Below are 13617 nucleotides of genomic sequence, written 5' to 3' on the forward strand. Positions count from 1 at the left end.
AGCTGGAGCTGATCTATTTAACTCATACATGCCCATGGATGTATGACATTTGGCAGCATAGTGTTTTACACATAACACAACTATATGCAATTAATGGACTAAGACATACCTGAGTGACAGATCCAGAAAAAGGTGTACTGAAAACGCTGCATGACAGACTGATTGAAATGACATTCAATGTATCAATCGCAACTTAAAATAATCCAGATTTCAGCTGAGCCTACATCTTCAAGGCCTACAGTATCTGCAGCTTTGCTCATTGCAATATGTTTTTCATCCAAGACAATGAACACAGAAGTTCTTGAAGCAAACACTTTACCAGTCCAATCGTCCATACACGTATACATGAACCTGTAGCTGTCTTCAGTCTGTCTATTCTTAACCACACATCTGATGTGATCCATCCTGAAGCATGTGTCTATATACGCCCTTCCATTGGCAAAGTCTGTTTTTCCATCAAGTATCTTTATCGCCACTCAAGATTGGTTCAATCTAAGAATAGCTCCAGAGGTATAAAAATAGCAGTGCTTAGGCAAATAATAGATAGAAGTATACAAGGAATTCTATCATTCCTCTCTGGAAGTCAAACATAAAGTTTTTGGATCGTTTTACACATTCAGCAGGCTTGCTATAAAAATTCCTAGAGTTGACCTACATTTCAAGTAAGGCAAACCTCAGAAACACATGCAGAAATGCATCCTAGAAGCTTATCTACACTGTAACAAGATGTATTAAAGCAACACACATGTAAGTGTAAGATTTGTTAGTTGTTACAGTATTTTTACATAAAAATGAAAGCTACCGACTATACAAACTAGAACTGCACACAATTTGTCTCCACCCCATTTATTTAAAAAAGGGCTACAATTCCTGGCCACCAGTCCTTTCATGTGGTAAGACGTAAGGCATACTACTGTCATACTGTACTGCTGACCAAACAGAAACATTATTAAAGTACTTCTTCTAAAGGACAGTAAAATCCAAAAAAATGATTTTAAAATATAAAAAAGAACACCAGTGCACTTGTAATACCAGTTCACACGTACATGTAAATGCATATAGTACGACAGTGTTTTCCTGCTGATAAGAAAACAAACACAAGGGGAAAGTTGACAGGCAATAACATGTTCCTGGTAAATTAATCTTGCATACAACTATATACATACACATTCACATGTACATGGAAATAAGAATGGCCATTCTATATGTACAGTATTATGAGTATACCCATAATACACAGACAACATACATGTATATATGTATTGCACATGTAGGTAAGTTTTCAGAACAATGGGACAATAGTACAACAGTGGCAGCTGCCGGAGGTCAGGACACATAGCTTACATGTAGGCCCTACACATACTATTACATGTAGTCTCATAGTAACTCAATGGCAAGATACAGAAATATATGATGTCAGTGACCCTCATGTTAAGAGTTACAAGCAACACATATTTCCGTACCCTGTCACTAAGTAAACCATGTAACAAATTTATCCTGCGACAGACCTATCAATATGCACCTGTCAAACATCTGGCAGCAGGACCTTGACGGCATTTTATTGACATCAAACATTTCTTTCCCAGCTCATCATGATGACATCACATCAAAGACAGTACACCTTTGATGTAACAACTGTTCAAGGTCGTGCTTTACACCAGTGCCACCTCACGGGATTAAAAGACATGCCGCCTCCCCATTCAGCATAGAAGACCAATGAATAGGCAAATCTCTTCAGCAATATGACCACTGTTTTCACATCTGATCGAAGGGAGATAACCTTGTCAACTCATACATGTGACATTGACTGCAGAATATGGGAATAATATGCCCGTCATGTGACCAATACTGTCCAATGAAATTCCAAGTATTTTATCTGATGCTGTATAAATGTATATGCTTCCATTCACTTATCCACTTCAACAATAACCAATTAAACCTAACAAGCCCATGTTACAGACTTGCAAAGCAGATTTTTTTAAGCAATATAATAATTTCTATCACACCTGAAAGACGTTAAATGGAAAACTGTTACCTGTACCTTTTCGTAAGGATCTCTGTCGTCATCAACTTGACTAGGACAGCGGAATAGCACCACCTTCTTCTTGGACTCCATTATCCTAAATGGAAATAGATAAAATTTCTAAACAGATTAATTTCCTAAATTATTTCTAAGTGTTACGTATACCTTTAATGACTGAATACTGTATTGTACACCACATTGATTAAATTGTATAACTTTCTCTTCATCTTGTAACTACAAGTGAGGAACAAATTGAAATGAATTTGAAAATACATCACACACATGTACATAGATAACTCTCACTATGTCATGATTCTTTAGCTTTTCAGCATTACTGGTCATAAATTACCAGATGGTCAATGGGATACGCATTATCATCAGTGTAGACGTTAACTTCAGGTGAACAGCAAAGATTTTTACTCAAAAACTGATTTTATATATTTATTTGGCTTGTTTTTCACGCAGTACTCAACAATATTTCCCTTGTACTATGGTGGCCATATTTATGGTGGAGGGAAACCGGATAAAGCCCAAGGGAAACCCAAATTAGAAACTGAATTCATTTATTTATTACATTAGTGTTTTATGCCAAACTCAAGAATATTTCAACTATAAGATGGCATCCAGAATTATGGTGGAAGGAAATTGGGCAGAGGCAGGGGGAAATCCAAATCAGAACTGAAAGTTATAAGAGTAGACACATTGTGATAACTATAATAAACACATTTTTCTATTGTTTTGCACATGTGTATGCAAATTAAAGCTTCTCTTCGCCAAAAACAAAAAAATCTGAACAATCATTAATTTGGTCAAAATGCCATGGCCTGTTTCCCTTGGATTTTGAAACACTGTGTCGTCAAAGTGGCGTGATTCATTCATCAGACCCTCACCGTCAATAATGTCTCAAAAATTGTCACTTTTTTAACAGATGAACTACATGTATGTAGTCATAGCGACGATCTTCAAACAATGAGAGATTAGTAATTTTCAATACAGTTTTACATTGGTCAACTGTGATTTAAAGATTTACATTATAAATACTTTCACACAGAAAAGTTCCACAGCAGAAGCTTTGCATTAGTACACTCACACAAGTATTAGAGTTCAATTTATGATGTTTACAGTGAAAAGTGAAGTGAATTCATTAACAACAAATGTAAAACAGATTTTAGACATCAAAGGTAAATGCTAAACAGCACATGACTTAATTCATTACAACATACATGTGTATTACGCTAAATGAGTCGTCAAACCTGCAGATACAAGCACGTACAGTTATATTTATTCCTATCCACATGACAACAAAGATCCACAAAGATCACATAATCAAGGAGGTATTATGTGATATTAAATTGTAATATAAATTGACCTAATAAGACTTGCTTGTTCTTACTGATGCAAGTCCACACATGAGTACTTTAAAGTGGATACCGTTCATAGTTTTACAGTTCTCTTCATCTGCACAAAAATTACTCAAACTTCAGACTAAAGTTATGTATCTTTATCCTATACACAAAAAGGTGTATGCAAACTCTGTTGCAAACACATGCACATGTGTTAACTTGGCTGCTACAAGATATGTTTACATCTTTAACCCTTCTTAGTTTATAAGCTAATTATATGTATGACCTACCCCAGTACTGGTGGGCACAGCCCATGTTTTCACATAACTGTACATTCTGGCCCCCACCAGGCCACCATGTATTAACCTGTGGGTCCTGGAGCTATATGCTAAATCAGGAATTCCCAGAGCTAACAACCATGTGACATCACATGGGCTGGGGTCGATCAGGTCATCCCCATTGTTCCTTATTGCTTTGGGTAAAGCTATTGTTTTACTTGTACTGCAAAAATAGGGGTGAGGGGGGGGGGGGGGGGGTAGGGGGGTAGGGTGTGGGTGGCAAGTAATGACCATATACAGTACATAAACCTGCATGAACAACAAGCAAAAAGCAAGCAATAGGCAAAAATCCATTTCATATCGTTTTCACAACATATGTACATGTACAAGGTCACTTCACATATCAAAGTTGTTTTAACCGGATTAGCAAGAATGTCTACATAGACATAAACATATATATGTATATAGTAGACATTCATGAATGTGCAGTCTTAATATCCAGTTCCAACAACATATTACAGGTGACGAAAATCTAAGATTTCAAACATTAACAATCTTCAATTTTCATTCCATGTCAAGAGAATCACAAAATTTAACTGACCCTAATAGTACTAAAGGCTTTCTTTCTGCATTTATGGCAGCCATAGTAAGACTTCTCTGAATGCTGCTGACAGATCTGGTTGCTCTACATGTAGAATTAACATTGTTCACTTTAACTACATGTATTGCTTGAGTAAATATTTTGAATTGACACAGTGCGCATTTTAACTTCACTCCAGGTTGTACAGAAAATGAGTACATGTACCTAAAATACCTAAGCAATCCAGAAACTAAATTTGTACCAACATGAGGTGGACTTTGAGGATAGATTTTCCTATTTGTCAAATGTGTGTGTTAGCTACACAGGATCCCAGAGCTTCCAGGGCTATCACATCATTTGTTTTCAAAACAACACCCTAAATTTTACAACTCCTTTCCTTTCTGTGTTGGAAATGGGTCACAAGAGTATTGTCAAGCAAAAGAATTCAGTTTTTTTAATTACAAACTTTGTGGTATTAAGAACTGTCCTGACAACACTTCAGAACAGCATTATCATTACTCAGTGTGTGAGGAATAGATGGGGTGTATATTCCTTAGTGTGATGTATAGATGATGTGTGCCCCAAGATCAACTCAGCCATATGCCTATACCTCAGATATACAGTACAACAAAAAAGTGACCACCATACTACCCGCCTTACTACCGCTGTATGTATCTCAGGAACTTATAGCACTTTGTGAATATGAGATAATGTACCTCAGATACATCTCAGCAACTTTGAAAATCAACTCTATGCAGATATACGGGTATCTCAGGTACATCTCAGAAACATTGAAAGTTAAAATAGTGAATGATATACCTCAGGTACACCTTCAAGAGACTTCAAGATTTTTTGAATAATTAAGTGGCAGGTACCTCAGTCATCTTAAAAGTTTTAAAACAAGAAATCAGATTTAGATATCTTATTTCAAACAAAATGGTGATTACAAAATTACAAATGTTTGTGTGATAAAAAAAATGTTTACTGAGTAAATAAAAGCCTTTATTCAAATACTGACCAATCAAAAAGCATGAATACATTGGCCCCTGATTATTCCAAGATGGTTGCCCCTAACAATGTGCATGTTCTATATATAGGCTATGGGAAGACAACCCAATCATGCACTGATTGATGAATCCTGCTGCAGAATGTTTAACATGTTTAACATGGCACATTCATCAGCCCCCAGATGTTACAAATTCTGCCCAAGGAAGCATCAATCAGTGCATAAATGATTAGTTTCCCACAATGTGGAATGTGTACATTGTTAAGGGCAGCTATCATAGAATAATCAGGGGCAAAATATATTTGTGCTCTGTGATTGGTCAAAATCTGCATACTAATTGGCAAGAGAAAGGCTCATGCTTATTTAGTAAACATCTTTTTCTTTTATTCAATTTGTAATTTTGTAGTTACCATTTTGTTTGAAGACAATGTCTAAATCCACCGTCTCTTACTATAATGGAATACAGAATAGAATTTGCTTGGCTGATGTGAGAGATATGCAAGTCCAGGCTGAATTTTAGGTACGACAGATTTATTCAAGCATGACCAAGGCTTTAAGGTTTAACCCAGGTAACCCTATTTCCACTGTCAGCCAATCAGCGTTGATCCTGTATTCCTTTAAAAGTTTCAAAGTGGCTATGTTGTACTTGAGGTACATGATCACTTAATTATTCAAAGACTTAAGGTGTACCTGAGGTATATCTTCTTACTGTTGATTTTGTTTTCATAGCTGCTAAGGTGTATCTGAGGTACATTATCTCATATTCAAAAAGTGTTCGTGAAAGTATATTTATTTATTTATTTATTTGATTGGTGTTTAACGCCGAACTCAAGAATATTTCACTTATACGACGGCGGCCAGCATTAAGGTGGGATAAAACCGGGCAGAGCCCGGGGGAAACCCACGACCATCTGCAGGTTGCCGCCAGACCTTCCCACTTACGACCGGTGAGGAAGCCAGCATAAGATGGACTTGAACTCACAGCGACCGCATTGGTGAGAGGCTCCTGGGTCATTACGCTGCAATAGCGCGCTAACCAACTAAGCCACGGAGGCCCCTCGTGAAAGTATATCTGGGATAGCTACAGGCATGCGGCTGAGGTGCACTTGTGGTACTGTACACCCTCGGGTAATATATATAAGGTGTAATACCTTATACTCCTCTCCGGCCGTACGTGGGAAGGTCTGTCAACAAAATGCGGATGGTCGTGGGTTTCCCCCGAGCTCTGCCCGGCTTCCTCCCACCATAATGCTGGCCGCAGTCTTATAAGTGAAACATTCTTGAGTACAGCGTAAAACACCAATCAAATAAATAAATAAATAAATACCTTATACTAAGACGTACAAGAGGCATATACACATACACCTCAGCTATACCTGACAATGAGGCATACACCTCAGGTCTATAAGGGAAATATTGTAAGAATGATGCAACGTGGCAGAACTTTTTGAATTTCCGATTAAACTACTTGAGCGGCAAATTTATATGGCTTGTGCTCCTACATGTACATATATCTAATCTAATATAGCCACTCATCACTCATCACTGACAGCGATTCAAAAATAGGCCTTTTCCTATGCAATACTGTTGGGAGGACCGTTTTCTTCACCCACTCCGTTTCTTACTAAGGAGATCATATGGTCTCTAGCTTCTGATCTGCCTTACAGAATACAGATGCACAGTAATGCTATCTAGATAAAAGATGGTTTACTGATGCAGGCTTAATGTTTTGACATGTCTTACACTTCCAATTACAAAGGAAACAGTGTAAATCAAATATAATCTAGAGTTCAAGATTTAAAGGTTAGTGACATTTTTTTTCATAAAATAGACTGACAGCTGTCCTGAGCTCTACTTAAGGCGTGAGGAGAGCACTGTCCGACTAGGCTATTCTATATACCGGTAGTGTTATGCTTGAAAGTTAATGAAACTGTGTCCAGTCATATATTATAAAAGCAAAATCATATTTAAACCTACATCAGCTGTTCATCAAAGATATAATGAACCACGGCACACAACACGCAACTGCTGTACATTTCAGTATGGAAGACAGCTATACAAACCTACAACCTGTAGCCCGTGTAAGCCTAGACTAGAGCACACGTAGTCTATCGTCTTTCCAACAACAACAACATAAACTTCACACAAAGCTCAGATCTTCATTATAAAGTCGCAAGTGTTACATACACTCGCAAAAGATAATGCTATACCGCTGTTGGGTTTCTTACCGGTGTTGGGTTTCACTCTAAGGGACACTAAACAATCGGCTTATTTCGTCTTCATCTACAACTCTGCATCACTGTTAACATAACTTCTAAACTGATGTACAGGGGCAGATAACTCTAATGCACTTTTAGCTGGACATGAATACCAGCGCTAAGTCCTTTCATTCAATTCTTGTCAATAAACGTTGCCTCATTTATGGTGCATAGTATTTTCCAGACGTTTTACCAGCATGTGCCAAACCTATATGTAGGCGTTGAATCCGTTTGCGGTGGGCGGTCGGAGATCCTATAGGACAAGCGTACCTATATGTTTTATGGTTCTAACGAAACACCTCTACCGAGCTCTAGTTAAAAATTGATTGGCAGCTGAATCAAGCGATATAATTTTCAGTTGTAATTTTCTCCTCGTCGGTAGAGTACGTCCATGTAGGCCTAGACATATTTGGTGCCGCAGGCTTACATTTCGGTCTACCCGTGCCGCTTGCAAGTGTAAACTCACTCATGCAGCCAATAAACTCACTCATGCAGCCAATAAACTGTCTACCTGGATCGCCCGCGAAGTCTTACACGAGTCATGTTCACCAGTAGGTGTTTAAACGTTAGGTGTTAGTAGGTATATTTATCTTGAGATAAAAGACAAAACTGGTTTCCAAACAAAGCTCCTGTGGGGAGTAGACTTATCAATCGATCACTACTCTTAAAGTGAATTCTTAATTGTGTACATGTATATACACGTCCATTTGTTATGAGATTGCAACATTGCAGGTTAACGGCTATATTTTATTCTTCATGTGATGCATGTAAGCAATTTCGTGAAAAATCCTGCCTTAAATTATGCATATAGATTTGAATGGTTTTCACCTCGGAGTGGGCCCTAATAAAGATTCTTAAAACTAGTCTGATGCACAAGACGTCTATGTAATACCACTTTGTGCCAATTCCTATTTAAATGGTCTATATATCCAGGTATAGACCGAGGTATATATGAGAGACGTATGTTGGAAGCGAGGCAAAAGCTAGCGGTCAGCAAAGTTCTACATGTATGTCATAGATATCCAGGAGAAGGTCCAGCGGATCGAAACGTTGCAGAAGCTCTGGGATCATAGGCCTACGTAGCTGTGCGTACGTGTTTGAGCGTGTTTTAAGAGAGAAAAATAAAAATAAATATGCATTTTAACTGTGTGTACATATTTTGGCATACACGAGAAAATTAATTAAGGGGTCGCTTTCAATGATTTATTTACATACTTTCCATATACTATAGGCGTATAACAATAGTTACTGCCCCTGAAAAATCCTCTATAGAGATACCAAGTTCACAGGGAGTTATTACTTACTTCCGTGAAAAACGCCTTTAGGCTTCTTATAAATGGCTTTGTTTCCATGTTACCGGTAAATCTAATATTCTGCTATGTAAAATTCTCGTGCATGGTTTACAGAGGTCGATCCATAAATCGCTAAAGAGTGTTCTTAAACAAATGTTCCGGCATTGTGATTCAAGCTGAACTCGGTACATATTTGACCATGCATGTCAGCATACAAGGTCACTTGATTTTCACAACCTGAGACACGGCATAATTTTCGGCAAATATCCAAATTCTTCGATTCTTTTACAGACAGATATAGAATCAACCACAAATCTTTAGTTTTTCCTTACGATATCACGCTTTACTGCTGTGTAGAACCACCTATATGTAAGTATTGTGTTAACTGATCGGGGCGCACAAATTTTTCCTTTCTGCCTACATGTCCACCATGTTCTCGGCCTATATTGGCTCATCAGAGAATTACACAATGAAGTGCTATCATAATCTCCTATATACGTGTAACTGCAGACGTCTCTTCATCAATGCGGATATGACTAGTGCAATCGCCCACTTTTGCTTTTACTTTCACAGAATGGCTTCCAAATTTTATTTCAGAATAATTGTACTAGGCACGTTGTACTTTTACTTTCATCACACCTGTTCGTATGCAGCCTGTTTACGTTCTTATAGTTGCGTCAAGCACCTTTAAAAGTCACTCCGCCTATCTGTCCGTTGAAGCCAGGCGACAAGATATCTTACAGGTCAACTTTTGCGATCTTGCATTTGTTAACCATAGAATAAAATATAATTAAAGACGTATAGCATAAAGAGTAAAACCAGAGAAGCGAAGCATTTGATAGCTGGCAAATGGCCACACGTAACCGATGAAATACAGCCTCTTGCCAATTTACCTGTCAGAGTTTTAGTCTAGCTGTTCATGTAAATGCATACATAGTAGAAATTCACACGTCCCCTATCGCACCATGGCTTAAGCAGAATTAGGTAAAAATAATGCAGTAATGATAAGTGCACTGGTCTACAATTATTCAAAATGCTTTGTTGTCATTACATTGAACTTAAAATCACTTTAAAACAATGCAATGCTTAGTCCACCAGCAGAATCCTGGTTTATGCAGGAATACAGCGTAATTAAAGAAGTACAGCATAGAAAGTAAATCCAGAGCAGCGACAACATATCACGGTAAAAAGAGGCGGTTATTTTGGGTGTTTTTATATACATATATATAAATAATGGGGAACTATTCCCCAATAATTTGGGCCTAAGCTGTGAAGTCTATTGTTCATTCTTACCTAACGTTTAGTTGGCAAAATGGTAACGTAGTGCTCATGCATTACAACTGCACAATGGTCAAGCCAGCTTGGAATCGAGTCACCACATTCTCGTAACGAGATTTCTTGACCCAGACAACAAAAAATACTCGAAATTTACTCTTGTGCGGATAACAACAACAAGACTTCCTGAGTCTGAAACATTTGATCCATAGATGCAGTTTGTTTAATTTTGGCTCGGATTAGGATAGATATCTTAATCCCACCAAAAAATCCAGAAACAAATGAGCCGAACACAAGATGTCGCTCCTCTGCGGGCAGTCTGGATTAACTAATCAGTGTCCATGGAAATGTCATGTAAGTACCGGTACATTCAAAATGGAACCTGCGACACAACATTTTGGGTCACATGACCTTGAACTTGTCATGTCTTTCGCCGCTGGAATCTTCAAAATGGACAACAAATGTTGCTCGTGTGTGGGTAACCGATATTCCGGATCATTTGACACCGGGATCTGAAAACCCGGTTTTCAACGACAAATGTTGTCCGTGTTCGCTAGGCTTTGCTTTTCATTCCATTCCTGGTGAAAGCTTACGTCACATAACAGTTGGACATTTTTAACCATTTGTAACTCCTTGCAACAATATCGATTATGATTGGTTAAATGAGTATTCTTGATTGATAGTTCGGAAAGGTGTATTACGCCGGGAAAAGGTGACCCATTATACTGAATAAATTTCATCAAGGTAAGACTATATTTGTAAATATATGGCCTTTATTTGTACAGTTTTCCTGGAGTCAAAACTTGAGGCTAATACATTTTGTATAGAAAATAAAAAAAGGATTTAAGCATATAGATGTATGTAACAAAATGTGATGATCTGAAGTGGGTATTTACAAAACATTATTTTCCATTTTCATTTTATATCAAACAATTGATAAAGCTTTCACTAGGACCTTCAATACAACAAATAGGTCCATATATTCAAATCAGTCTATAACCATCAATCAGTAAAATCACAGACGCAAAGAAGGGTCGAATGTCAGGCTGCTTTGCAAACTTGTACAAGAATTGACATTCAAAAAGTTTATGGGACAATCCAGCCCAGTTGTTGAGATATAAGGCATACAGTAGTGTACATATGAAATCATACTTTAAGTCGGGGACACACCAGGCGGATTTTTTTTCGCTCGTAGGGATGAACTTAATCCCCCGCAAAATACGCCGACGGTATTCGCAGCATAGTTGCGGACACACTAGGCGGATTTTCCCATTGATCGTGGTGATTAGGTTATGTAATGTCACCTGTAGCAAACAATGCGACACAACAAAATCTCAACACGATTTGGTGTTGTTTGATTTGTCAGCTCAATCGTCTCGATCACCGAAATTCGCTCGAGCGGACACACTTCGGAAATCGCCGGCGTATTTCCTCGCTATTATCTGACATGTTTGATACAAGTGAATTTCGGGGAGGGCAACATCGCCTGCGAAATACACCGTCGCCAGCACGGACACACTAGGCGCATTTGCAGAAATTCAGAAAATTTCTGAATCCAGTGTGTCCCCGGCTTTATGCATGCAGAGAGCTGGCGTAAAAATTTAATCAGTGCTGATTTACTCTCCCTAGATCCACTAGAGGGTATAATTGTGTGATGAAGATCAGTGACCACAATGTCAGGGGATGACAATGAAACCCCGATGGATTTCTGTACAAGAATATAAATGCAAACTGTATGATAAAACTCAACCGTAAATAAAAATATGAAATAAGCATGTTGAAAGAAGATCAGTCAGAAACAATATGTCCCTTTGGTTACTAGAGCTGATGATTCTTGAATGTCTCCCGGCCTGTGATTACCCGGAAGTCGTTGTGCCCCTGGAGAGCCTCCTCTTTAGGAGAATACTTCAGATCCGTACCCAGGATTAGGGCGTTTTGAGCCAATGATAATTGAGTATTGACGAATTTTACCCGACCGGTGACTGGAAGCGGAAACCCTTTGGCACCTAATTTGTTCAGCTGGGGCTTGACGTAGATCAAAATGGCGCCATTGAGGAGCTCCTGGAGGCGTTTGGCGTCAATAGGACCGATCTTAGAATCCCCCATTTTTACTCCCAAAGCCATCTTTTCTATTTCCCCAAAGATCAGTTCGTCCTTCACAGACGCAGTTAATGTAGTGTTAAGGTCCACTCCAACAGAAAACATGAAGAACTGACTACTGTTAGCCGTTCTCGCAAAGAACGAGATATTGCCACCGAAACTGACGGCTATGGCCTGAGGGGAAATGGACATTTTGGGGGCTCTGGTGGACACCATGTTCAATTCTCCTTTACTGTTTGGGTACAGTTCTGCAACCTTGGGGATGAGCTTGCCCAGACACAAAGTAAAGCCCTGGCATGTCGTATTAAGGAAACCTCGTTTGTCAGCAGGCAAGTCTTTGTCTGTTACATTCGTCTTCAGGACTCCATGTTTGTTGGCCACATAAGCCATGGTGTTGACTAGATACTCAGAACCAAGGAAATAGATCATTCTGCTGACGTTAGTGATGGGTGGGATGGGTGGGGCCGGGAATGGGGCTTCCTGTACAGCGTCCGACCAGTAAACCTCACCCTTATGCATGATGTCCATAGCGGCAGAAGAGAAGACAGGGGCGGTCAAGAGGCGGTAGTCCAGCATAAACTTGTGGTCAATCGTCACAGTCACAGGCAGCTTACTGAGTGAGGATTCAGCGTTCTTGTCCACGGCACCTTGGGCGGAGGAGCAGATGATCCTCTGTACCTGTCTCGTGATGTCCCCTTTAAACAGCCCTGTGAGCAGGTTGTACAGCCATGAAGCTCCTCCATGGAACTTTATGGAAAGGTGTCCTACGTCACATTTACAGCCTGTAGACTTGATAGAGGGTCGTCCGCCTGAGTCCTCACCCATGCCAACGGACAGGCTGAATGTCGTATCCCTAATAGACACATCCACACTTCCATGACCGCTAATGGAGATGATCTTCTTGTACTTATACTTGAAATCGGCATGTATGGAGAGGCCGAGCCCTCGGGCAGACCAGGTTAATCCGGACCCGGGCCGAGGCACCACAGTACTCTGGGGTTTGTCGAATCCTGTGATTTTGATGTTACTGAGGGAGTACTTCAGGTTGTGTCCACTGCCATCTACGTCAGGGATTTTCTGCTTGGTGATAGTTGTGGACAGGACATCGACAGCTACCTGGGCAGCATAGTTAAATCCCTTACTCGTGACACGACTGTGAAACCCTGGGGGTACCGAGCCCTCGCAGTCGGGAATCACAACGGACAGGGCATAGAGGAAGAAAACACAGCATACACGCCTCATCTTGTCACACCAGAAACTGGAATGGCATCGACAATCCCGACGCAATTAAAATAAAACCATGTATTATAGTGAAGCCGTAAAATCCCAGTGTTTACTTCCTTGATATGAGCTGTCTGTAGCTACGTCACAGGTTCACGAGGCACGCGGGAATACCCCTTTTGTAATATAGCACTACATGTAGGCCCAATGTAGGTCACACAGCTTTTACTAAATAGTGTTA

The 13617-nt window shown here is 39.4% G+C and overlaps 2 protein-coding genes across 2 annotated transcripts in view; both read right to left on the bottom strand.

Moving 5' to 3' along the window:
* LOC135469267 (uroporphyrinogen-III synthase-like) overlaps nucleotides 1–7532 on the bottom strand; it is an 86341-nt gene extending 78809 nt beyond the window's left edge. The window contains exons 1-2 of the mRNA XM_064747881.1: nucleotides 7459–7532; nucleotides 2042–2120 (exon numbers count right to left, since the gene is read on the bottom strand). Coding sequence (XP_064603951.1) covers nucleotides 2042–2116 — 75 coding nt within the window. The 5' untranslated portion in view covers nucleotides 2117–2120; nucleotides 7459–7532. The remainder of the gene's footprint in view (nucleotides 1–2041; nucleotides 2121–7458) is intronic.
* A 3274-nt stretch (nucleotides 7533–10806) lies between these two features.
* Nucleotides 10807–13517, bottom strand: LOC135466329 (bactericidal permeability-increasing protein-like). Its single transcript, XM_064743762.1, has one exon. It carries the CDS (start codon nucleotides 13395–13397, stop codon nucleotides 11874–11876), a length of 1524 nt encoding a protein of 507 aa, XP_064599832.1. The 5' UTR covers nucleotides 13398–13517; the 3' UTR covers nucleotides 10807–11873.
* Nucleotides 13518–13617: the final 100 nt, after the last annotated feature.

The sequence above is a fragment of the Liolophura sinensis genome, chromosome 6, assembly GCF_032854445.1.
Source record: "Liolophura sinensis isolate JHLJ2023 chromosome 6, CUHK_Ljap_v2, whole genome shotgun sequence".
NCBI classification, from domain to species: domain Eukaryota; kingdom Metazoa; phylum Mollusca; class Polyplacophora; order Chitonida; family Chitonidae; genus Liolophura; species Liolophura sinensis.